At 41.2% G+C, this 24,116-nt stretch overlaps 1 protein-coding gene across 2 annotated transcripts in view; it reads right to left on the bottom strand.

The window, feature by feature from the left end:
• RSU1 (Ras suppressor protein 1) overlaps nt 1–24,116 on the bottom strand; it is a 96,952-nt gene that overhangs the window by 52,545 nt on the left and 20,291 nt on the right. For both annotated transcript variants that reach the window (XM_026039478.1, XM_026039479.1), the window contains exons 4-8: nt 19,430–19,550; nt 15,668–15,786; nt 14,119–14,201; nt 13,735–13,849; nt 929–1,061 (exon numbers count right to left, since the gene is read on the bottom strand). In XM_026039478.1, coding sequence (XP_025895263.1) covers nt 929–1,061; nt 13,735–13,849; nt 14,119–14,201; nt 15,668–15,786; nt 19,430–19,550 — 571 coding nt within the window. The remainder of the gene's footprint in view (nt 1–928; nt 1,062–13,734; nt 13,850–14,118; nt 14,202–15,667; nt 15,787–19,429; nt 19,551–24,116) is intronic.

Consider the following 24,116-nt stretch of genomic DNA (forward strand, 5'->3'; position numbering starts at 1 on the left):
AGAAATTCTCATCCATTTAGTTCATTTGGGAATTACGCTGCAACTCAAGAGAAGTTTACTTCAGTCTTTGCGACTTTGTGCTATGCTCAGAAAGACCAAAGCCATCTCTCAGAGATGTGCACGAGCCCTGGAGCTAGAGCACACAGGAATACAAAGTGCCAACCAGAAACCACCCCTCATTCCTGAGAATGCCACATCCTGCTGCTCAACACGCTGTGAGCAAGGGATGGTCCAAGCAGGAAGGGAGCTACTTCCCCGAACCACAGAGAGCACTGCACCATGGAAATTTTCAGTGAGAAGAAATACTTCAATTCAATGAAACCTTAAATGCATTATTTCCTAAGTAAATGCCTAGCATTTACATTTACACCTAGCACTGTGAATGAAAATGGAGGTCTATTTTCATTCTGGAGCATTGTTGAAGAAAGGGCTACCACTGTGTTTGAATTACAGAAGTGTGTTTGAATTACAGAAGTGAAAAACTTCTGTAAACCAGTCCAAAATAATCAGGGCCATCATCTTGCAAAACATAACAAAACCACATCAAAAACATTCTTAACAATTGCATATTTTGGGCTATAAAGCCTTACTGCACATACTTAAAATTACTTCTCAGAGCGGTATCAATTCTTCCTCTTTTACACCTCTCAAGTTACTTAACAACCATTAGAAGATACACAAATATAATACAATGTCCCACAACCTTCAGGCTTTCCTAACATGTCTAAACCATACTTATTTGCCTATTAGGAAAATTTCTGAATATAACTCTGTAAAGTTTATATTTTTGAATGTTTGGCCCGAATACCAAGCTTCTGCATATATTATGAAAAGAGGCACAACTGATAACAAACAGCACAAGAAAACACAGCACAAGTTAAAACGGAAAAAATATCTACAGGATAAAATAGTGATATGAAATACTTACTATTTGTATGTTTCTGAACGAATATATTCAAAAACATGAGATACTCCAAGCTGGAACTGGTCAGCAATAGGGGTAACCCAAGGATTATTTTCTGCTTTGAAGACTTGCTTTTGACCCGTCAAATCCAAATTACCTGAAAGAGATTAAACAAAATGACATATGAAAAGAACTGTCTCATCTTAAGGAATTCCTTACAGCGAGTCAGAAACCTTTCATCCCCTCTAAAGAGTACAACCATAATCAAAGGAGATACTTCAGGCTTAATGGAGAGGAAAAAAAGGACACAGTAGTTCCCATCATGATGGATATCGAGTCAAGTTCCACCCTGTTCCTTTCGGTAGCAACACATACTACACAGCAGGATTGAATTTGGCCCTCTGTGTATAATATTTATTCATTCACTTAGTACTAGGCAGGGCTTAGTAGCACAGAGTAGCACAATCTGGAAGCAGATTCATGTAGCACTGACAGAACTACTAGATAAAAACTTGGGACTCCTTGGTCATTCTTGCTATGTRCCAGTTTCATCTAACCTAGTGAGAGAAAGGACTTGGAAGACAAAGAACTCTTTTTCATCCTTCCTTTTTTTTTCTCCCCATTTGAAGCTCACCGCCCAAAAACAGAGCAGTACAAGTTCTGCTGAAATTCATTCTGTCCATGGACACAACAGACTAAATTCCAGGAAGGTTCTAGATATTTAAATAAATATTCAATTTGTCTAACTCAAAATAATGCACCCATGCTACCATTTTACATTTATATTTTTGAATTTTAYGATGTAGAAAGCCCCAGACCACACTCCACACGAAGCAAATATTTTAAAGTCCTGATCAATAAAGATGGGGAAAAAACAGCAAAAACACAAGACTGTGAAGCCAGACTCAATCAAGCTGGTAGAGAATCCTTAAATGAATCTGCTGTGCTTGTTTTTCAAATGTAAACCATTTGGACAGTGGCATACACACATGTGTATGTTGTGGGTGCTTCTGCAAACCATTTGCTTTCTGGCTGTTCTGGTTACACTTCCCCATGCTCTACGTCCGGGTTGTTAAATCCTTACCGTGCTTCTCCCCCTGAAAAGCAGATAGATTAGAGGGAATTTGATTAACATGTATGAGTTCATGAAGGGAGAATGTAAGGAGGAARGGGCCAAGCTCTTCTCAGTGGTGGCCAGTGACAGGACAAGGGGTAATGGGTGCAAACTGAAACACAGGAGGTTCCATTTCCATGTGAGGAGGAACTTCTTCACTGTGAGGGTGACAGAGCCCTGGCACAGGYYGCCCAGGGAGGYTGTGGAGTCTCCTTCTCTGGAGATCTTCCAAACCCGCCTGGATGCCGCCCTGTGCCCCGTGCTCTGGGTGTCCCTGCTGGAGCAGGGGGTTGGACTAGATGATATCCAAAGGGCCCTTCCAACCTTAACCATTCTGTAACCATTCTGTAACCATTCTGTAACCAAAAAGGTTAACGCCACCAGGGCAAAGCAAGGGACCACGGCATCTTAGGGAAGCGAGTCAGCACCTCGCAGTGGCCTCTCAGCAGCGAGGACCATCATCTGAAGGAGCTCACGTGTCCACGGCCTGCGGCGCCCTCCTGCGCCACCGCCATCACGTGGGGAGCCCCCGGCGCCGCTCGCTAGGGCCTCACACGCACCGCCTTCATTAGCAGGCCCCTCTAACAAGGATCAGGATTAAGCACTGTGACAGAAAGGACCTAATAAGCTCCACACCACTGTGTCTAAACCTACGGCAGGCCGCCGGAGACGTGGGCTCGCTCGTCAGCGTAACAGTGCAGGCCGCTGGGGACGCCGGCTGGCGTTGCCATTAGCGGCACCCTCTGACCAAAGCTGCCCTGAAGATCATGCATCACTCAGAGGCCTATTTTACAATTGCAAATTGGATTTGCCATTTTATTACCTGCAAAAGAACCACACACATTTCTTCCCAAAGCTACCAGCATTGTATGCGTTCGTTTACAATTATAGCTCTTCAAGCACAATCTGTATATAGCAAACACAAACAGTTAAATTCAGGCAAACTTGCCTCTCCTCCCCAGCAGTTAAACTCAAAKCCGCTTATAGAAATAAGCTGCACATTCCCCAAGTCTCAAGTTTCTTCAGAAATCTGCAGTGCAGGGAATGCTGCTGCCTTATGTTCTGCATCTCCACAACACGGTGTGCCCACTTCCAAGCCTAAATATCACACGGTCGACTTAAATTTAATTAATTGAAAGAAAGACTCTTCTACTGAAGCCAAAGCAATCTTACAGCAGAAAGAGGACTGCTTAAGCAAAATGAACTGTAGAACTCCATGCCAAAGTAATCACCATATTCTCCTCCGCCTTGTGGTTTTCCCCAAAAAAGCTGGGAGCAGGTAGAGATATTTATTTATCTACTAAAAAAAGGGGCAAGAAGATGTCACAATGGTTAAATTAATCTCATTAGGGAGAAAATTTGCCATCTAAAAGTCCATAACTGAAGCTCCACTCCGGGTGCCCTGTGCTGAGGAACCACCTTTGCAGGCGGCCCTGGCGGCAGCCAACCTGGGAGCACTTTCCAAAGCCGCCTCCATCTGGCAGCTGGGGCAAAAGGTCAGCTGCCACCTTGCCACTTGGGGCCTTCMCTGAAGAATTTAATAAAGTATTATAGTTTGTAAAGCAGCAACCCTTCTGTCTCCATGGCAAGCAGCAGCCAGAGAGCAGGTGCTCYTCAGCAGCAGGAGCCACGCAGCTCTGCCTCCAGGACGGGGACAGGACAGGGCACCAGTCATCCCGTGTTACACCGAGACCTTCTACAATACGAAATGAGTTGTTCTCCATCCGAGCTGTGGCCCAGGGAAAGATACACCAGATGCACCTCTGTAGGGTGCTGTCTAACAGCAGTATCAGCAGAACACTGTCCCCAGGCCTTCAGGAAACTTATATACTGTTCTGCTACACAGATCACATCAAATCCCTCTGATATTCTCAGCAAGCAAAACACAAACACGACTCTAATAAAAAAATCCAAGACTGAAAAATCAATTGCAAAATACTAGGGTTRGAGATTACAGTCATCATTGCTGGTTTGTTCTTTCTGTGCATGTCATCTGTTTATCATCATTAAAATTTGTATCTGCTAGACTACAATTATGTTTCTTCAYAATGGACTTAAGGTCCTTCCTATTTTGGCAATATAAAACAGATCAACTGCACTAAAATCAACTCCAGTCCCATGCATGCCTCTGGTAAGAGAGGATGGGAAGGTTACATTCAAGTGTAATCAAGCACAGCCGCTTTCCAGGTTCCTCAAAATATTTTTCAACTGATATTGAAAATATGACTTTTCAATTGACTTTTGAGAGCTCCTAAAATTCCTCCTGAATATTCAAAATYACATATTGCAAAAGATAATCCTAAAGTACTTAGAGAAATACATTCCAATATCCTAAAATATTTACTTTACTGCTTTGTATCTTAAACATAGACATAAACAAAAAATGAATGCAAAATGGATACAAATTACTATCAGACTGGACAGCAGTATTTTAAGTTTAAAAGCCTGCCTGGAAGAGGGAACAGTAGAAATAAAGACATGTCTAATAGCTGACTGCTTTGGAAGATCTGCACAGAATGGCCAAAAAAATTAATGYTCCTTTCCAAAAGGGAGTCAGTTGTATGTGAGAATTCTGTCTCAGCTCTTATGGAATGTAAAGAGACCTTGAGCCATTAAAATTATCTGGATCAGTCTGATGGAATTTTTGTGTTTAACTGCTTGAAAAATAAACTTTATCTATGTCCAACTAGTAAGCTGCACAGGCTTGAAGACTGCCTAAACTTAGGTATGTGGCTAGGTACAGTGAGGACACCTAGAACAAACCAAACCAACCAAGCAAAACATTTGAAAAGTCAAGAACATCAAAGCTTTTTAATTTGGGTCTAATTCAGACTTTTATTCCTCACATTGACAGAACTACTATGCATCACTGCTTGTATTCGGGGATCCCATAGCCATGGGTGAAGAGAAGGGACACTGCTTCATACAACAGCCAGCGGCATCATCTTCAGTGAAGCAAACAGGGGAAGGGAGCCATCGCCATCTCTGCATCCCCCTCAGTAAATCTATCCCACATTGACTCTAGAATATGTTAGTTAACATTTCTTGTTATTTTCCTTTGATGTTGGTGAAGCAGAAATGAACATTATTTTGCTCACCTGCTTGCAAAGGTCAGGAGCGCTCCTAAAAGCAGTTAAAATGCTGCTATCATAGTCAAAACCATCTTCTTTGCAGAAAATAAGTTGCACAGCCTGCGGTCCTGCTGCCTATCACTCTGACCAAGGGCGTCTCAGATTTCCTAGGCTGCTCCTCTCTATCAGAGCTGGACTTTAAGTAGTTCTTGTATGCAACTAAGTCCCTCATCTTCTTGTGACATACGGCATACTAATGTATATAATACATACCTAACGTATGTATACTCTATGTTAGGTAAGACATGACTGGTATGACCAGTATCCATAGGCACTGCATAGTAAAATCAGAATTTAACTGAATAAACACAAAACTGGCTTTTCCTTTCCACTCAAACATTCCTTGGCAACACTTTAAATACTTCAAAAGATTAAAAGCTGAAATAAAGTAATTAAACAATTGTGACATTTGAGAAGTAAGCCTTGGCATTCAGCACAAGAAACATGATCCTGGCTGTGAAACGCCAGATCATCCTTTCCCTGAAACGGTTTAAATCCAGCGCTAGTGAAGCATCACTATCACCAATCGAGTTCCAGCTGAAATAATTTTTGGCCCATATGTCATCAAGTTCCACAGTTCTGTTTCCTGTTGATTCTCTGTCTCATCTTCCAGCCTACACACTACTACCCTGACCTCAAGGAGAGTCCTCAGRCAGTAACACATCCGTTTTTCTTACCAACTCCTCCTAAGTCTGCAGTTTAAATGTTCTTTCCATTTACAGCAGAAAGGTCTTACTCTCTCACCATTGTATGTAAGGACAAGGGGAATKAAATTAATTTTATTTCGATATAAATATCCTTGAATCCTGTTTTATTAAAGGCTAAGTAAGGAATCAATCCACTACACTAAATTTAAACTTAAGTTATATGTAAAAATATGTCTGCCCTGGCTTGTTTAAGATTTGCTTTACACTCCAGGGCTTATAATTTTTTATTGCTTTTGTGCCATGTGCTTTGTCTCCACAGAGAGAGATGGACTGGTATAAGCTTGTAGGTGGAATAAATGTCATGACTGTTATGTCATAAAACGATATCAAAGCAATTAATTGTGAATAATATCTATGTTAAAWTCTTTGTTAAAAATACACTGATTTCTATGCTATAACGTGTTATCAAAAGTAAATAATTGTAAAATAAGTCTTAATGCTTGTAAGCTGTGGATCAGTAAATCACATAATACTGTATAAAAAAAGTAAGATCGTCTCTGCTTTGAGGACCTCTATCAATTTTGAACATTTAGTAACTGGAGTAGACTGAAAGGGAGGAGCAGTAAGAGAAGGCAGAGCAGAGGAAAGGCTCCTTGTGCATAAGCTGTGTGACTCACTCTTTCTTGGCAGCAGCTAAAACAATCACAGAAATATGCAGTATGATAAACAAACCTACAGCTCCGTAACATATGTTGAAAATACACATTTGCTTATTAATGAGCTTCTAAACATTAAAAGAAAACAGCTAGTAAATCTCCACCTGGACTGARGCGGCCCCAAAAGCTCAGCGCCAGCCCTGCCACCTCTCCCTGCTTGGCTTTTGCCCTCTCACCCCTCAGATCTTTCACTGCTGGGTCGCTACCAGCATCACTTGGAACCACTGACACTTCAGAGAACCCTGAAGCCGTGTTTTTGTTTGACTTAGCCTCAGCTGTCTACCTTCTACTTCACAGGTAAAAAGATCCAAGTCTCAAACAAAAGACGCAGTCAAACCAAGTCCATATGGGCAAACCACACAAATCCTCTAGGAACAGGCAGCAAATTCCCCTCTGCTGCCCCCAGAGGGGCATCCCCACAGGCTGGCCTGGCAGCACAGGATGGAGGAGGCTGAAGGAGCAGGCTGAAAGGCAGGCACTGACACCCTCAATCACACAACCATCTACAGGGAACTGAAGCACAAGCACAAATGTTAGGAACTGCACATACATTCTCATAGTTTCTTGGCTTTAAATAAGGGTTTACCATGAGTTCAGCAATTGCATCCCATCTAGTTCTCTCAACTAGATCTAAAAGCAGAGCTCTGGACAGCTATCCCCACCTGAGTTCAATAATTTAAGTGTTTTACAAAGTAAAAACTACTCAATTTAAAAAAAATCATGAAATGAAAAGGCAACCACTGGTATTTTGTTCAAATGCATCATTTCCATTTTGAATAAAATTGTCTTAGTTCTCAACCATTGCTTCTGTTCTGCCCTTCTCCAGTGCAGAAAGTTGATCTGCGCTTTGCTTTCATGGAATTAGTCATGATTTGCATCTAAGTCTTCTCCTCCTCTTCCCTTTGATAGGTTAAAAAACGGCTCTAATTATYCTCTGTGATTCCAGAATAGCAATTCCACTTGCTGGGACTCTCTGCAAGACAACCACAGTGGACAATTTAGGCAGACCAACAAAACCTTGAATATCTTAACCTAGAAGTCAAGATGAAGTGATGCCGGGCAAAGTACTATTGCTTCACTTATTGCCATTACAATTCCAYGGGAAGAAGATTTTACTGTGTTAATAGAAAGCYTGCTTAAATCTCCTGGAGCAAAGGYTGAGCCTGGCAATCCCTGTCACCAGCTCCACACAAACCTGACACTAGCAGCAGGACTAGAAGGAACACTAGGCAATACTCACACTCACAGTGGAGAGCCACAGAAGRGACTCCCGTTCAACAGAGCACGGGAAGCCCTCCCGGCCCCACAGCACTGCGCTAATGACTCGCACTTTCACAGGACAAATGGTGCTGTTCCCACAGCCAGACTCCCCGGCACACACAGCCTGCGGGAGCAGGCACCAAGGCAACGGGGCTGATGCCGATATGTGGGTAGCTAAGGGGAACCGGAGGAGAAGCAGCATTTTGACAAAAATCCAAGAAAATATTTCAAAATGCTTCCTATGTATGCTTTTTAAACTCATTTCATTGACTGAAGACTACATGAAACTCATTTCTTCAGCATTCGTTATAAATGTGAAAGATCGTTTACTTAAAGAAGATTTTAAAAACTTGCAAAGTTTAATATGCTTTTTTTTTTTTAAGGTGAAATGTTGTGCATAAAATAACATTCACTTCACTGCTCTGTGCAGCAAAGTGTAAGGGTCTCRCTGGGATCTCTAGGAGCCAGACAATGGTCACTGCAAAGTGTTTCTCACCATCAGTTGAGAAACCAAGAACGGTGCTGTGCAACAGACCTTTGACAAGTGCCCTTTTTTGGGAAAAAGGGAATTAATGTGATGCAAAGTATTTTAATATCACAGAAGTTTTAACGGAACAGGCAGTATTATTGGCTTAGAGGATCAGAATCCCAATTTATCTTGAAATATATTACACTTTTTACCAACCTCAGCATCTCCCATGGGATTCTCAATTACGCAAGAATTCAGCAAAGCATCGTGTCTCTTTGAAGGTTCCCTATCTTTAAATTAATTAGTGTCAGTCTGATAAGAGGGGGGAAAAAAAAGAAAAAAATGCATTCCCTCCCTCCCGGCATTTCTTTTGTCCCTTTGAATCTTTGAAACTTCCATACAAATATTTGTAGTTAAATACATAAACAGTAAGACCAATTCTAAATATAAAATAAGCAAAAAACAATAAACACACTTGCCCTGGTTGCTTCTGATAACAGTACTCTTAGCTACTACGACCCTAACAGAAAACACAAAATATGTGCTAATAGAAACATCATTATTATGCTAGTAGCAATCAGGATCAGAACATGGTCAACACAAGGAAAGACTACACACGCACTGTGGTCATCCGAGGATGTACATGATTTAATTAAACCTGAATCTTGGAAAGTTTGGCAAGGATTACAGCAGTCTAAGGAAATGAATGCCTGTGATGCAAATCTAAAAGACYGGCTCTAGAAAGTATCAGTCTGGGTACAATGTAATTTTGTTGAGTTCTCATCTCATCCCATATACTTTAACTCTCATGAATTTATTCCATGGAATCAWTCAGGTTGCTAATTATATTAAGTCTGTCTTACTTTAAGCCTGAAGTGATAAATATTCATCATTAAACAACACAATCAAAATATTCACTAGTTTTCAGATAAGCTTTTCCTTATATAAAAAAATCTGTGACTCATTTTGTCAAATGCTTTTTTTCCTATTATTTCTTAGCCAGTAACTACCCTATCAGCAGTCCTGGAAAATGTTTTGTTTTGTCTATTCACTGGGAAGTTTAACAAAGCTCCTAATTCTCTTGCACCTCCTTTTCCTTCGTTCCAAACCCAGAAACAGGCAGGTGTTAACACTGCAGGTCCCCTCTAGCAGCTCCAGGAGCTGGTGTCCAGAGAGCCCCAGGATGTTCAAGCCTCCAAGAAGCACCAAAGGCCAAAGCAGCCACCTGAGCAGGACGGTCCTGGGGCGCAGCAAGAGCCAAGCAGTAGTTTATAGGGCAAAAAGAAAAGTTTGGCGCTACCTTGACATTTAATTAAAAGGAGTAACTTTTGGAAAATAAGCAGTTCTTACATTTGTGCATACCTGTTAGAATTACTGAAGTAAACTACAATTTTGACTAACATTAACTTGATTGCTGCAACTGCTTTGACTGAGGTAATATTCACTCACAAATTCTAGATTAATTTCAAAAGCCTAATCTCAAATACCTTTCTTTGATGGACGCACTCACACTTTTAGCAGGTTCTCTTGACCTCTCATATTTAAAGCCAATACTTAATTCCTAGAAGATAATTTAGCTTTTTAAAAAAGAAAAAAGAATTATAGTCACCCTGATAAACAACTTAGGAAAATGTTTCATTCTCCTTAAGAAGCAACACAGCTAGTTATCTGCCCAAGCTTTTTTTAAATTAAAAAAAAAAAAAAAGCTTGAATTTTCCATTTTTCAAGCATGCATCTTACTGCCTGGTTAGAACAGGAGAACTAGAACAGTATTGAATCACATACTTCAAAGCCATCTGATTCCAATATTTCATTCCAGAAGATAATAATTTAAAATGCATTATTGGAAATCACTTTTCTTCCCACAGGCCTGAATAAGAGCAAGCAGTGCATGTGTGTGCACACATGTTAGCGGCAATTTAATTAACAAAGGCAACATTAGAATAAGTTTTAAAAATAATGTGAGGGTTTTCAGTCAGAAAAAACAGCAAATGTAAAGGTGCTTTACGTTCTCCATGAGGCTATTCACATGTGACTAGAACTTGGAGAATAATTCTGCACCGTACAGTACTCTCACTCTGCTGACTCCACTAACAAAAGGTTTTACATGGTCCACCCAGATGACCAAGCAAGGAACTTAAAGCACCATCATTGATCTTACTAATTGCCCCTGCCACTTTACCTGGTGCCTGGTTTCTGCTCAGCTTTCTTCCCAAACACCATTCCAATGGTTAAATGATCAGAATRCACAAAGTGATAGATTTAGCGCTTCCTTGGCAATTTATTTAACTGACTGCAACTCTGTTGTTGCAGTGAATCATGATTTATTTGTCTCACAATGCAGCATGTAACCTTTTAAATGCTAGGGGAAAAAAAATGCCAGCGCCTCTTTRAAGTTTATCTATGCCTGCCCACCCCCATTCCTCATGAACCGGGTTTTGAGAGACAAATGATAAAAACAAGCTGTGAATTCCACCCACCTCCTCCCRGCCACTTCCTGCATTCATCATCCACACATACTGTATTTACAGACAAGCATCCTCATCAGGAGAGCCAATACGCTGCTCTGGGCTCCTCATTTCCTCCTGGCCAAGRGTATTTGTTTCCTTACCTTAGCCCCAGGTATTTGCTGCTGAAGGTGGATAAGGACAAGGCTGATCTCCACCAGCTCTCACAAGCCCTACGCCACACACGGCAGCACCTGATGAACATCACAGAGGACTGAGACCTTTACTGATGTATTTTGATGCCACTGCCTGTTTGTGGCCTTTCCTTTTACCCTACTCTCCACAAATTCTTCTCCACTTATTTTCATAAGCTTAATTATTTTTTAARTTTAGACTACCAGGCTCCCACCCCCTCACCTTGCTCAAAGGCACGGTTTTATTCTGGAGTTTATATTGTGCCCACCTCTCTGGTAGATGAGCACCTAGTGACTCACTCTTGTCCACTGATGTCCAAGCTACTAACACTCATCAGCCAGTCAAAAGTCTTCAGGATCTTTAATTAAGAGAGTGGTAATAAGAGAGGAAAGTYTGCTTGCTTTAAATGGAACAGCAATACCTTCAATTAATGCAAACAGCCCCTATCCACTGAAAARCTATTTATTCAATATGTCCAACATGAAATATTTGGGTAGTTCTCCTTACACTAATCCCATTTTTAAAAATTTAGAAGGGAGACTTTGGGCATCCAGTAAAATTTTTTTTTTGCACAAACTGTACCCATGAAGTTTGCACTCCACTCCCTGCCTGCACATCRCTTTTATTCGTGCTTGGCAGGCTGTCTGTGCAGGAGGGCTTCTCTAAACCATCCAAAATTTGCAGAAAGGAAATGTCTTTCCCCAGTCACGCAGTAAATTCACCCTTGCCTGTGCTCCCACCTGCTCTCAAGGAGGGCTTCTAAACATTAAGCCCAGTGCCCAGTTTACTAAGCTGAATTCTCTACATTTCTAACAAGTGTTTAAGAAATATTCAGATTTTTTTTCCATAGTAAATATGGTTGCAAACCGCACAAGATACAAACCTGGACTTCAGTGTAATGTTCTCTGAAGTGTAATGCCCAAAATCTGAGATATTTTAAGTATGTGACAAGCTTCTGGCACTGTGCATGGCACAGATTACAGAAGAAATTAGGCCAACATACCACTACTGAGGGAATTAATAAACTTCCTTAGTACAACCATGAAGTGAAACATCAGGAAATTAAGCCATGAACACAGAGGTACAGTTTGTAAAAGTTCAGCTGAGTAGTAAAGAGAAGTGACCAGCATCTCAGGTGAATCAGAGCACCTCACCCTGACCTGGTGGATCAAAATCACAAGCCCTCTTTCTTCCAGATCGTGATATTGCTCTGCAGCACAACCAGATGACAACTAAAAGCGAGAAATGCTTCCCTGCCTRTTCTGAATTTGGCAGGTCACTGCAAGACAAACACAAAGAATTTCACYCCAAGTGTTTCCATTTGGTATGGACAATGATTTTAAACCCATTTGGAGTAAAGTTGCTGTTGTGACTGTGGGACAGCAGTGTTTAGGGCATTTACTTAACCACAGAYGGTGCTCAGACTCAGTGCAACATTTAATTTCACTTTCAAGAAAAATCCAAAGCTGTAATTTGGGAATCCACAGAAAGGTGCATTCACAGATCCTGCATACTTCCAAAGTGTTATTACAGTTGAAAGAAACTAAACAAGACAGCAACAAAAGGCTAAAGAAAGAATACACCAGTGTCAGAGTTTAAAACACGAACATTCAGAGTGAAGGAAATGGGAGAAACTTTTATTCTCATTCTGGTGAGAAGAAAAGCAGTAATCTGTTGATAAAGGTGAACAAGCTGCAAGAACAAAATAGAGCCAAAACAAACCTATTTCCTTTGCCCTGTGGCAGAAAGCAGCCTTTTCCTGTGCTGTTTAAAACAAATGCTTAGCAACATCACATATAACATGAAGCACATTGTACACTATCACACTTACGTACAAGGATACCAAATGCTGCATTCTCTAGTGGGTTGAAGCAAACTTTGGTGAAAACTAATCTTGCTGTATCATGTGGCAGTACAGGCTCTATTTTATTTGCTTTTAGGAAATATTTCTACTATTAGGAATATCTGGAAGGAACTATTTGGAACAAGGGGGTATCCTGATGTAACAAGTCCACAATAATAGGAAATAAGGAGAAATACCTATGCAATAGGTAGTTGATGCTGCTGCATTACTCCCAATGAAAATATTTTAAAGCATGTCATGAAAACCTTTTAAATTCAATTCAGGCTTAGCACAAACTGCACAACTTCTAGTGAAGTTAACGCCCCTCACATAAAATGAAGTATTTAAACAAACACATCAACTTGGATGAATTTGTAAGTTTTAAAGAAAAACTCTACCTTCTAGGTACAAAAAAAAAGCTACTTTTAGTCTTCTACAATTGGCAGATAAAGATCCAAAGTACTTGACCGTTTTAAGTGAAAGAACTGGGAACTCAGTAAGAACGATAGCCTATTGAAACAGAAAACTAAAAAATCCTCCAGTTTTCCCGTATTTTCTCCAGTAGATCACATTCCCCTTTTCATAGAAAGATTCACATAAAGCCACTCCTACTGCTGTCATTTCTGCTTAATGTAATTTTTGCTGATGCAAATAGTGTTTTCAACACTATCAGTGTTTTCTGACCCTTAGTCAGAGACAAGAATAATGTTGCAGAGCCAATACTCCATATATGYTGTATAAACCAGGATATTTTACACATTGACAGAACAACAAGAAACAAACAACTTGTAAAAAACTAACAAAGCCAAATAAGCAGCATCTTCTGGTCGCTCATGCATATCAGTAAGAGGAAAGAGAATGTTTTGAAGAGGAGAAAAAACATTAGCAGCAATGATGGCCTGAGCATAAGCATTTCTTAAAGCCTAACAACTGGTTTGTTCAAGAGGAAACACAATGCATCATAATCATAACTGTTCAGATAAATAAATTGATTGTTCACAGTCTTACCCAGTTCTGGGGGCAGCACAGTAAGGCGATTTCCCTGGATATGAAGTTCCTTAAGCTGAGTGAGTTCACCAATTTCTTTAGGCAGTGATATCAGGTCATTGTCTCTAAGACTCAGCTAAGAGGGAATATCAAGTGGTCAGAACAATTTTCAGTTACCATAAAGCAGCTTAAACGAGAAGCCTACTCTGTCTACCCCACCCTTCCCTCAAACGCTCAATTCTTCCAATTTATTKACAAGTGTCTGCTGATAAATAAGAAACAGTTCCAGGTGTAGTGGTCTATTCCTGCAAACATACCTTACTACTCCTCAAATTGACTAGATTCCACTCCTACAAGCATTGCAAAAGTGAATTGATTTTCCAAGAATTTAGATAAATTACTTACTATCTGCAACTTTGTGAGCTTCCCAATATCTGGCGGCAGGATTTCAAAATCGTTGTCACTTAGATAAAGTGCACGCAGGGTGGCTGCAAATTAAACAGCAATATATAAACAGGGTGACATCTAACCCAAACATTTGAGGTCTAATCAATAGAAGGGAGTCAGGTTTGATTAATAACCCTGACTTGGTGAAAAGCCTTTGACATACCCAGGGCACACAATAATAACAAGCAGGTCAAACTTAGATTTACTGGCTTATTGTATTGTTGGTGAGTTCAGGAAAACATCTATATTCAAAAGGACTGACACAATTAACAATTTCTACAGGTTCTGGCACATAGTTTCAATTCTCAGCTGTCAGGATAGAGCCATTACTCTTTACCACCCTGATTCTTATTACCCCAATTTGCATCCTAAATAAGCATTAAAAAAGCAGAGTTTTTTTCCTTTGTACAAATGCACATCTGTATTTAACACTACAGAAAGAATAATCTAACCCTGGGTAGAGAACTTAAAATAGAATAAGAGCCCAATAGAGCCCTCAAATTGTTTCAGTTGTAGTTTTCATGCTTTGCCTCTACGAAATTTGCAGAGAAAAAGGATGACCTCAGATAATCATGTAGCTTGATATTACTGAATGAGCCTACACGTCAGTCTGCAAGAAAAYGTAAATGGAGACATACAAAGAACGACGGGAGGCAGAGGGAAGGCAGGCATCCAGGGAGGTTTTCTCACCTCCAGAGGAAAGTTGTCATTTCTCTCAGGCAGTTTCTGCCTCTCCTTTTCATGTAACCACATAAGAACATTTTTAATAATGATAATTTTAAAACGTCCCCCTTTCTGGTTAGTCATGAATCCTTCATGGACTGCAGGACCTTCCCCGCCCCTTATCCATCCCTGCTGCTGGGTAACGCATGGATCCTGAGGTCACTTCAGCAGAGTACCTGGAAAGATTTTTAAGGCAGCAGAATCACTGAAAGCTAGAAAAATCCAGAACTCAGGTTGCTTAGGCAATACTCAGGTCTTTAGCACTGATGCATTACAAGGCACTTAGCTTAACTAAACGGGGATGCTCTTTCATGTATATATTGGTCAGCTAAGCTCTGTCCTGCCAGTGCCAAGCACGGTAACCTGAGCACGTTTTTAACACACTAGACACCTGAAATACTTACAAGCTCTTTAAACTGTGGTGATAATGAACCCTTAAGAACACAATCATTTGCAGAATCAGCAGACAACAGTAGCACTATTTACCCTTCCCTGAGGCTTTCCARCTTCTATGAAGTTTTAACTAAACGTAAGATTCAAAGAAATATTACTCAGAAGAAAATACACCATTACTAACCAAGTCCTCTCATGTCCAGTGGTGTCAGGTGACTGTATATCAATGATACATATTGCTGAGCTATGGAGAAATAGTCAAGAGGATCCAAAGAAGAGAAACATAAATATCTGAAAAATTCTGGTGGAGTTCGGCTCTATCAAATAAATTTTACTCGCAGAAAGCAAAGCATTATATGCAGAAAATTTATAGATAAAAAAAGTTTCTTACTCAGATAGAAGAAGTTTCCAGGTAGAGAACTCTCATTTAAGTTGTTGTAAGTCAAGTCAAGAACCTCTAGAGCTGGTAAAGAGCCGAATCCTCTTGGTAAGGTATTTAACCTGTTCATGCTGTAAGTGAAGAGGAAAGAACAGAACACAACACCAGAAATAATTTCATTTTKCAGGAATAATAATTTGGCAATAAGACTAAATTTTGCCTTGTCATTTCTTTTTCATTTTTTTTCCATCTCTTTCTACTTTCTTGCTCCCATAATTACACCCAAATTTTATGCAGTTATGGGATCCAGTTTGTTTCACTTATCAAACCATTGTGCCTTCAACACGAAGCAAAYGTGGGCAGGAGCCACAGTGCCATGTTCAAGCTAAGCAGCACAAAGAGCAAGCTGCTCCTTGGTAGCTGGCCTAGGCTCTCTTGCTACACTAGTTTGCACTTTTGCATCTCATTCCACCTTTACCACTTGCTACAGTTCCCTCATACTGTATTTTGATAGCAGAGTGAAGAACTACACAAAAGAATATTTCAACGGCACACTGCTGAGAGTTACTGTTTAAGTGTTGCTCRTGTCCCTTCCCAAGATCAGCAAATTTTTATCATTATGCTCTTTTTTTAATCACTAGATATCATTAGGATGATGCCTAATCATGGAGCACAAAGCAAAGGTCAGTTCTCTGGTTGATGAGAGTTAATCTAAATGCAGCTACCTTTGAGCAAACTTAGACGGTTGAGGACAGCAGCTCTCATTGCAACAGCCAGAGGGACATGTAAAAAAAAAAAACCTAACAAAAGGAAAAGATTCTTATGGAAGACGACAGCTCTGGAAAAGGGCAACTTTTACCTGAACTCAAAAAAAAAAAGAGGCGGTCCAGACACCCCTAGAGCTGTTGCAGTGAAAAAGGCAGACAAGGAGATGTAAGTGCTCTTCATACCACCTTAATTTCAATATCCAGACAGAGCTCTGCATGGTCACAATAGGAGAAGAGCACCAGTAGTTCAAAACTCTTATCTCCAATGCCTATATACTATACCTAACATGCATATATAGTATGTATATATACACATAGAAAATATACAATGTGCTTGCATGAATCCTGCTTTATTTGCCACTTGTGTCTGAAAGTGCAAAGGACAACAAGCATTTCCATCAAGTGCAGGTAAGGTTACAGATTGCTATTTTAACGAACTGGATTTTATTGCTCATCTGCCAGGATCCTTATGTGGTGATGGGAAACAAACAYGAATTTTCACTTGTGATCCCTAAACAAATTCTTAATTCTCAAGTTATTTGACTCAAATTCTAACAGCTACAACTGAAGTATACAGGAAAAGGGGAGTACACAAAATGCAGCTAAAAACCGAAAACTCAAGTCAAAGCTTGGACAAAACGGCATACTGTAAATTAGCAAAGACTGCTAATTCATCTGTGTTCTTCTCTAGGGCCTTCCCTCCCACACGCACTGTTTATCAAACAGTTATWATGTGTGTAAACATGACAAAGGACATCATCCATAGAGAAGTGAGTACACCCCATCATCTTGAAAGTTCTTTTCGATACCGTGAATGAAAAGCAAAACCACGTCCATACTCAGGACCGTAACTGCGCATCCACAGGAGCTAAGGCAGGAGCAAACACACCTACCTTTTCTCTTACCGTCTCCCCGATACTATCATCTCACCTCTCCCACTTTTCCATCAACCAACCCTGGTGTAACCAACTGTAGAGACCCATTTTCTGAAGTTAGATTTTAGATAGGATATTCTTCGTCCTCACTCCCGACAAGCGAGGCACAGGTTGAGAGAATCCATCTCTTTTTGGACCCAGACTTATACGCTCTTCCCACCCAAATCCCAACTTCAGGAGGRGGCACAAAGAGAACACAGAACAGGCTGTAACAGGAAAATGAAGCCCTAAGATAGCACAAAGCCCGACGTTCAAAGCTTGCCAAAATAAAGAGGGAAGTAAAAAACACCGCATATTCCAGGCACATGCTGTAAATACTGGAAGAAAGGAATCCTAGCATGGGTACTGGCAGCAGCAGTGAGGAAGCAAGAGCACATGAGCTCTCCAAGGGTCCACAACCCACTGTCAACACTGTCCTCATCCTCCCACAGCTTGCTTTGTTCCAGGGATCCCCACCAGACAGCCCAAAACTTCACACCGCCAGCCACTTCCTTACTTAGATCTCGGGAGCTGAAAAATCAAKATTTCAGAGCCTGAGCTTGTGTATTGAGAATGCGACCGCGTCAGGAGCAGCAGAAGGCCGTAACTTTTACAGTCATGGTAATGAACACAGTAATTTGGGAACTGCAACACTAAGATTTTAAAAGGCTCTGCTTAGGCACCTAGAGAAGCTTTTAATTTTAAAACAAAAGTAATTAAATCATTTACTCTTTTGAGGCATATACTATGAGCAGGTTGTTCTGCACTGCTCCAAGTCTCTATTTAAATGCCCTAAATACAATCCAACATGTACCTGTACCTTTGTTTTTGACATTGTAAGATAGCTAGAATTACCTCACCCACCTGTATGTGCACGTACATTGTTTGATATTTAAGATCACAAAATGAGGATTAACAACTGGCAATGTAATCTCCATACATTATTTATGAAAACAGATTTAACGTTCATTTTACAGAATACTGTAACAAGGCTCTATTAGGTACATGCAGGAGAGATGACAGGCTTTACCACTAGCAAGTCAGCCAGACCCTGCTTTTACAAACTTATTCACATAATTAAGGCAGATCAGGTAGCAAGAGTCATTAGTTAAACGTTYGTAAAGTACCAAATCCCAGTGGAATTCTGTAGAACTGAAGTCTTAATCTCACTCTGTCACAGCTCTCCTGTGAAGAGCCCTGCTCATGCTAACTGTACATCCATGCAAGTAGGACTTGTCTTGCCACAGCATGGGCCCGGGGTGGGAAGTTAAGGACACSTGTCCTGCTAAGGACATCCACCCAACATTATTGCTATAGAAGCAGCTATTAAATTAGACAGCCTAAAGGATGTCAGTCACTGCTACTACAGCCTTATCACTGCTTTGAAGACTGCCCTTTGCATTAAATAGAACTAACAAAGGTAGCTCCTTTTCCACTAGCAACAGGAGCAAAGTTAATAGCACTGATTCTTTCACCTTCCTTTCTGTAAGCAATGAATGGAAAGAGCAGACTCCTACCCATAACAGAACGGTATCTTCTCTTCCATCTGGTGCTCTTTTCGTGCTCAAGTCCCTGGCCAGCACTTGTCTGCCCYGTGGAAGTTCAGTGTTTGTGCCAGAGAAATGGTGCCAAAGACACTCTCCAGATTTTTACTTTCAGGGCCATAGCAAACTTTCCCTTTTCCCTCATCACTTGACCCTTCTGRCCCCAAATCCTCCCCAAAGTATTCTCTGCTCTTATACAAGATTCCCTTCTCCCCCAAKGTAGAATACAGATTTGATACCTTGTGGGTACCTAGGTCACAGACAATGTCAAAAAAAAAATTCCAAGCTAGCAGTGCAGAGCAGTTTGCCCTTCGTTGAGTCCACAAGCAAGACAGACATCACAAAAACTCTKGGAGCAGAATCATTTGCCAGTACTAAACCTGGGTTGTAAATGCAGTGTCTGAGACATTGGAGGTTTTCAAAACAAAAGTTCAGTGGCAAAACACAAACAAACAAAAAGAAAAACCCCAAAACAAGTTTTTAATCCAGTTGTAGCAACTGGTCTGCCAGAATTTCTATTACAGCCTTTTTTTGCATTAAGATACATACCCAAGATTTAGGTGTTTGAGCTTCTGAAGGCTGCTGATCTGCGTAGGCAGCTCCTCAATCTGGTTGTTGAAGAAGTTGAGCACTTCGATGTTTCTCAGGTCTGCGATGTTTGCTGGCACAGCTGTGAAGATTTCACAGGGAAAGACTGTGGTTACAACAAGCAATCTAGACAGTAGATGGTCTGGTAGCATCCGTCCTTTGTTCTGTTTGTATAATGGTAGAAACAGGGCCCCAGAATGCTACATCTAAGAGGCATTAGAATAAAAGTCATTTTTATTCAAAGATTCTTGTATCTGGAATCTGTTTTCATCGCTGACAGCAACTGCTCTTCAGAAAAGGACCTCTAATGTTGTAATGTATTTTGACTAATAAAAAAGCCACTGCAGAGATAGACAGGCACCACAAATGTTTTTGTATACTAAAAAAAAGGTGTTTATGTTTGCATAGCACCAACTACAGACACAATACTCAAAAGAGCAGAGCCAAAGATATTTGGATCACTACAGAGTTCAAAAGTGGATGACTCCAGCAGTTAGACCAAGGGGGTCTTTGGCAGCAAAGCTGAAACAGAAGCTCACTCGAAGCCACAGCCCACTCTGCTCACTGCTTAGGTAACCCCAGTTCTTGTCTATTTATGATTTAAAAGTTACAATTTAAATTCAACACTAAATGATGAATTGTTGACTCAAGTCATTTTTTTATTATCTCCCATGAGTGAAGAACTGATCAATACACATCAATGACTACACTACTTCAGTAACAGATCAATGTCTGGCTATTATCTAGAAATATGAAAAAATAACTGAATGAATATGCCTGTGGAGGGAAAAGCTTAAAGGGTATTTAAATTTGCACCTTTTTCTCTCCTTAAAGAGGGATTTAAGCACACAGATGAATAGCCAGAGGAGAAGGTTGACAGATTGCCTGCACTGAAGTTTGCACCTGTGTTCAGCAAGCACCTTCGTTCAGTGTTAACTTGGATGGCATCAGAAGCCCAAAGTGCAGATCTAAATCACTGCAAGTTTTTATGAGGCCTTCATTTTCTTTTATTTGCCAGCACGAGGCAACCTCCACCTTAGAAAGAAGTCAATACTGTAACATTCTGCTTGGTAAACATTATGTCACATTCAGTAGATTATAGGCATAATCAGGCTGTTCACAATGGCAGGATCCCTAACAAACCTTCGAATCATGCTGCATAAATATTATTCGCTCCTAAGGGTTATAACCATTGTAGGAGATGCTTAGCATACTTTTTAAAGGTAAACCTAAATATTTACAAGCCCTTCTCTGTGGTAGGTTCTCCCATCGCTCCATGATGGTAAGAATTAATACGGCTTCAGGAAGTAACTTCCTACATCCACTGCTTCAAATTATTCCTGAACTGAAGATTTTGACACCATACAGATGTTTTCAGTCTCAATATTTCACAGAATTTCAGCAGAACAGCAGTTTCCACTATAAAGTGTTTTCCTTTCCAAAATCAGACTTGATAATCTGACTTCAACGAGATGAGTTGATGATTTGTGTTTCTGCTGGTGTTCCAGATGGATTCCGGGTTCGGCAATTGAAAGTACATGCACTGAGCACAAAGCCAACCCCTCGGTTTGTTCAGGACAATTCACACTAACAACACACCAAAGCAAGACGCCTACTAAGCAGCTCCCTGCGAAACGAGGCGCCTGCGCAGCAATTGCCCACGAGAGGATACGGGCCGGCAGGACAGCGAGACCGATCATTCCCACCATGGACCAGAGGTGGCCGACAGGCTCCAAGGCTGCGGGCGTCCCCGCGGAGACAAGGCGGATCTCGGTTGGAGTCTCTCTCCGTCTCAGATCCATGATTTTTTTTTTTTTTTTTTTTATTTCTGGCGCGTCCCGCCACATAGGGCCCGTACGTGTCAGGAGGCGACCAGAGGGCGGGCAAAGCTCCACCTTGTTCACTGGGCAACTTTCCCCGGTGTGCGCATGTGCAGACACCAGTGGGGGTCTCTGGTCTCGTCATGAGGGCCCTGCCTTCATCATCTTCCTCTCCCTCGCCTCAGGTTTGACCTCCAAACTGGCTTAGAGGTCRGCAGWRTTTGGGTTGGTGGCATCCCTGCTGACAGGGCCACCTCCAAATGCCTCCGTTGCTCCTCACCACCAGATAARGACCCCGTTTTTGCAGCTRTAGAGKCGCCTTCAGACTCCCTACAACCAGGTAAGGGCTTAGCTCTCAGCTTCACAACAGGCTCAAGGCCTCTACAGATCATAAACAGGTTATGACTCTTTCCTCCTCTTATATAGCTGTTGAGTGATACAGTATTTAAGAACAAAAAAACAGAGTACTGGTAAATAAAAGCTTTAGTTTAGTCACAAAATCTAAGCAATTCAGACCCCAGTGCTGTTCACTGCCCAGTGGTGATTCACTGCTAATGCAATTAAATTCTGGTCTGAAAGTTGTAGTTTTTCAACAGGATGAAAGATTTCAGTCTCCCAGAAGGAAAAAACAGTTCAACCCAAGCCTTCCAACTAAGCTCACTGCGATGCAGAGCCAGGTTGTGGGAACATAGAAACAGCAGTCCCACGGTCAGGTCGGTTGGGCTGTTGTGTCAGCTTTGTATTTCCACCATTGCAATAAAAATGATCAAAATATTAGGAAGCTGTTATCTAAGGTAGCGGAAGTTCTCAAAGCCAGATTAAAAAAACAACATCTTATGTCAAGGACAACAYTGCCATTAAAAAGACAGAAAGCCCATGGAATCTCTCTGATCTTGGATTCACAGGTAAAACTACTAAAATTATTTTGTAGACCAGTCTTCTAGATAAACTGCAGAGGTTCAGTATCAAGTCTAAAGATGTGCTAGTGTAGTCAAGAAAATCTTATTAGGTATTTAACAGTTCTGTTCTGAACTTTACAAGACTTCAAGTACATCCCCTTAGCATCCTACCATTACATCCCTGAGTTCTTCCCAGATATACAGCAGACTGCCAAATCCCAAGAAATTCATGTTCTAACAACATTAAATTCCACTCGAGTCACCCTCTTATCACGAGCTGCGAGAATGAACTGTCAGCAACTTGGTTCCATCCAACCCACATATTTACAGTAAGATCCACAGTGTCTTAACAACTCTTCTGCGACCATCTGCTGCCCAGTGTCATTAACAACTAAACTCCTCCTCAGCAAATGCCAGCAAAATTTGGCAGTCCGATGCCTCTGCATCCTCCTGGGAAGCTGCAGTCAGTTCATGAAGCCCCATTCATAGCAAGGCAGAGCTCATGAAGGCAGGAAGAGCTGCCTTCCTCCCGTTCAATCCTGGAGATGCATCCAGGGTTCACTGGGACAGCCACTGACCTCACCTTGAATTCAACAGCTTGGTTAAAAGAGAAGGAAGCTACAAGCTGCACATCAAGGGATAAGAGGACTTTCTGCAGAGTTAAATTTGCGATTTATGTTTCAAAGGGCTTAAAAACAAATAAGATCTTTCCCCCCCTCCCACCTTCTGAGGTTAGCGATGATTCTTTAGGAAAACAAATACCATATCCTGATCAGAGCAGCCTTTCTTTCAAGACAGGCTTCCAAACTTTATTCCAACATAAGAAGCAGGTGTTGAAGAGCTCTGATATGTTTCTGAAACCCAGAAAGAATTCCAAGTCTGAACAGCTCCCCATTGAGCACTCTGGATCTGAAGTGCAGTTCTTCCGCCACGTCCCAAACTAGGAGCTATCATTAGACATCTARCCTGATTGCTCCTTCCTGGAGGTCAGATGTTGCCCTCTGCTGGGGCAGAGCTCCTGGGCTAGAGGCCTGTTCCTGGGGCAGCAATGAGGCAGAGCAACACACACCAGCAGCGCTCAGAGCRGGTATGGAGAGGCGAGGGGCTCTGGGGTAGCCCCTTCCAAGGGAGCACCCTCTTCTCATGAGTACGAGACTGACACTTCCACCAGCTCCTCCGGTACATCCAGCAGCTGTGAAAGGAGGTAGGTCACAGGGAAACAACAGAAGAGCGCAAAAGGAGGTACACTGGTATCTAGGATTATTTTTCTCTTTTCAGTTCCACTCTTGTTACTGCTCTGACCCTGATGGAGGTTTTAGTACAATTCCTCTTGAGGCGGCTGAGTGCTTCATAGAGCAAAAAGTGCACGGGCCTTCTGAGAAACTCCTTTTCTGCAAACAAACACCAAGACTTTTCCACTTCAACCTTCTGTGAAGGACTAGGAGACAAAAAGAATCCCCCCAGCTTTTAAGACAAACGCACTCATTTGCTTGCAGGATTAATCCTTCATTTTCTTTTCACCTAAAAGGTAGAGTCTTGTCAGGTTTTGTAGTTAGTAGTAACTGACTTACAATAGCCATCTCAAATTTCTATATTTGCTAAAACAAATTTTAATTAAATTAGAGTAGGAAGCCTAGACTGAAGAAGTGACAAAGATGTAAAGAGACACTCAAAAAGACGAGTGAAATAATTTAGTAAAAATACGAGTCTCCATGAGAAAGGAAAATGACATTTAAACTGAGAAAAGCATTCAAATTCACTTATTTTAAATCTCCCCTTCTTTCCCCCCCCCCCAAAAAATGCAGCCTGGAAAACAGTGTCTCTAACATTTGCCTGTTCATAAAACCATGTACAAGCAAGCTTACTTCTGCCTCAATAAATATAAGTCAGTGGCTTCAGAAAATCTTCTATTAAATTTAAGAGGCTTTG

This window comes from Nothoprocta perdicaria, unplaced genomic scaffold (genome assembly GCF_003342845.1).
Source record: "Nothoprocta perdicaria isolate Ctin4 unplaced genomic scaffold, notPer1 scaffold_23, whole genome shotgun sequence".
Taxonomy (NCBI): domain Eukaryota; kingdom Metazoa; phylum Chordata; class Aves; order Tinamiformes; family Tinamidae; genus Nothoprocta; species Nothoprocta perdicaria.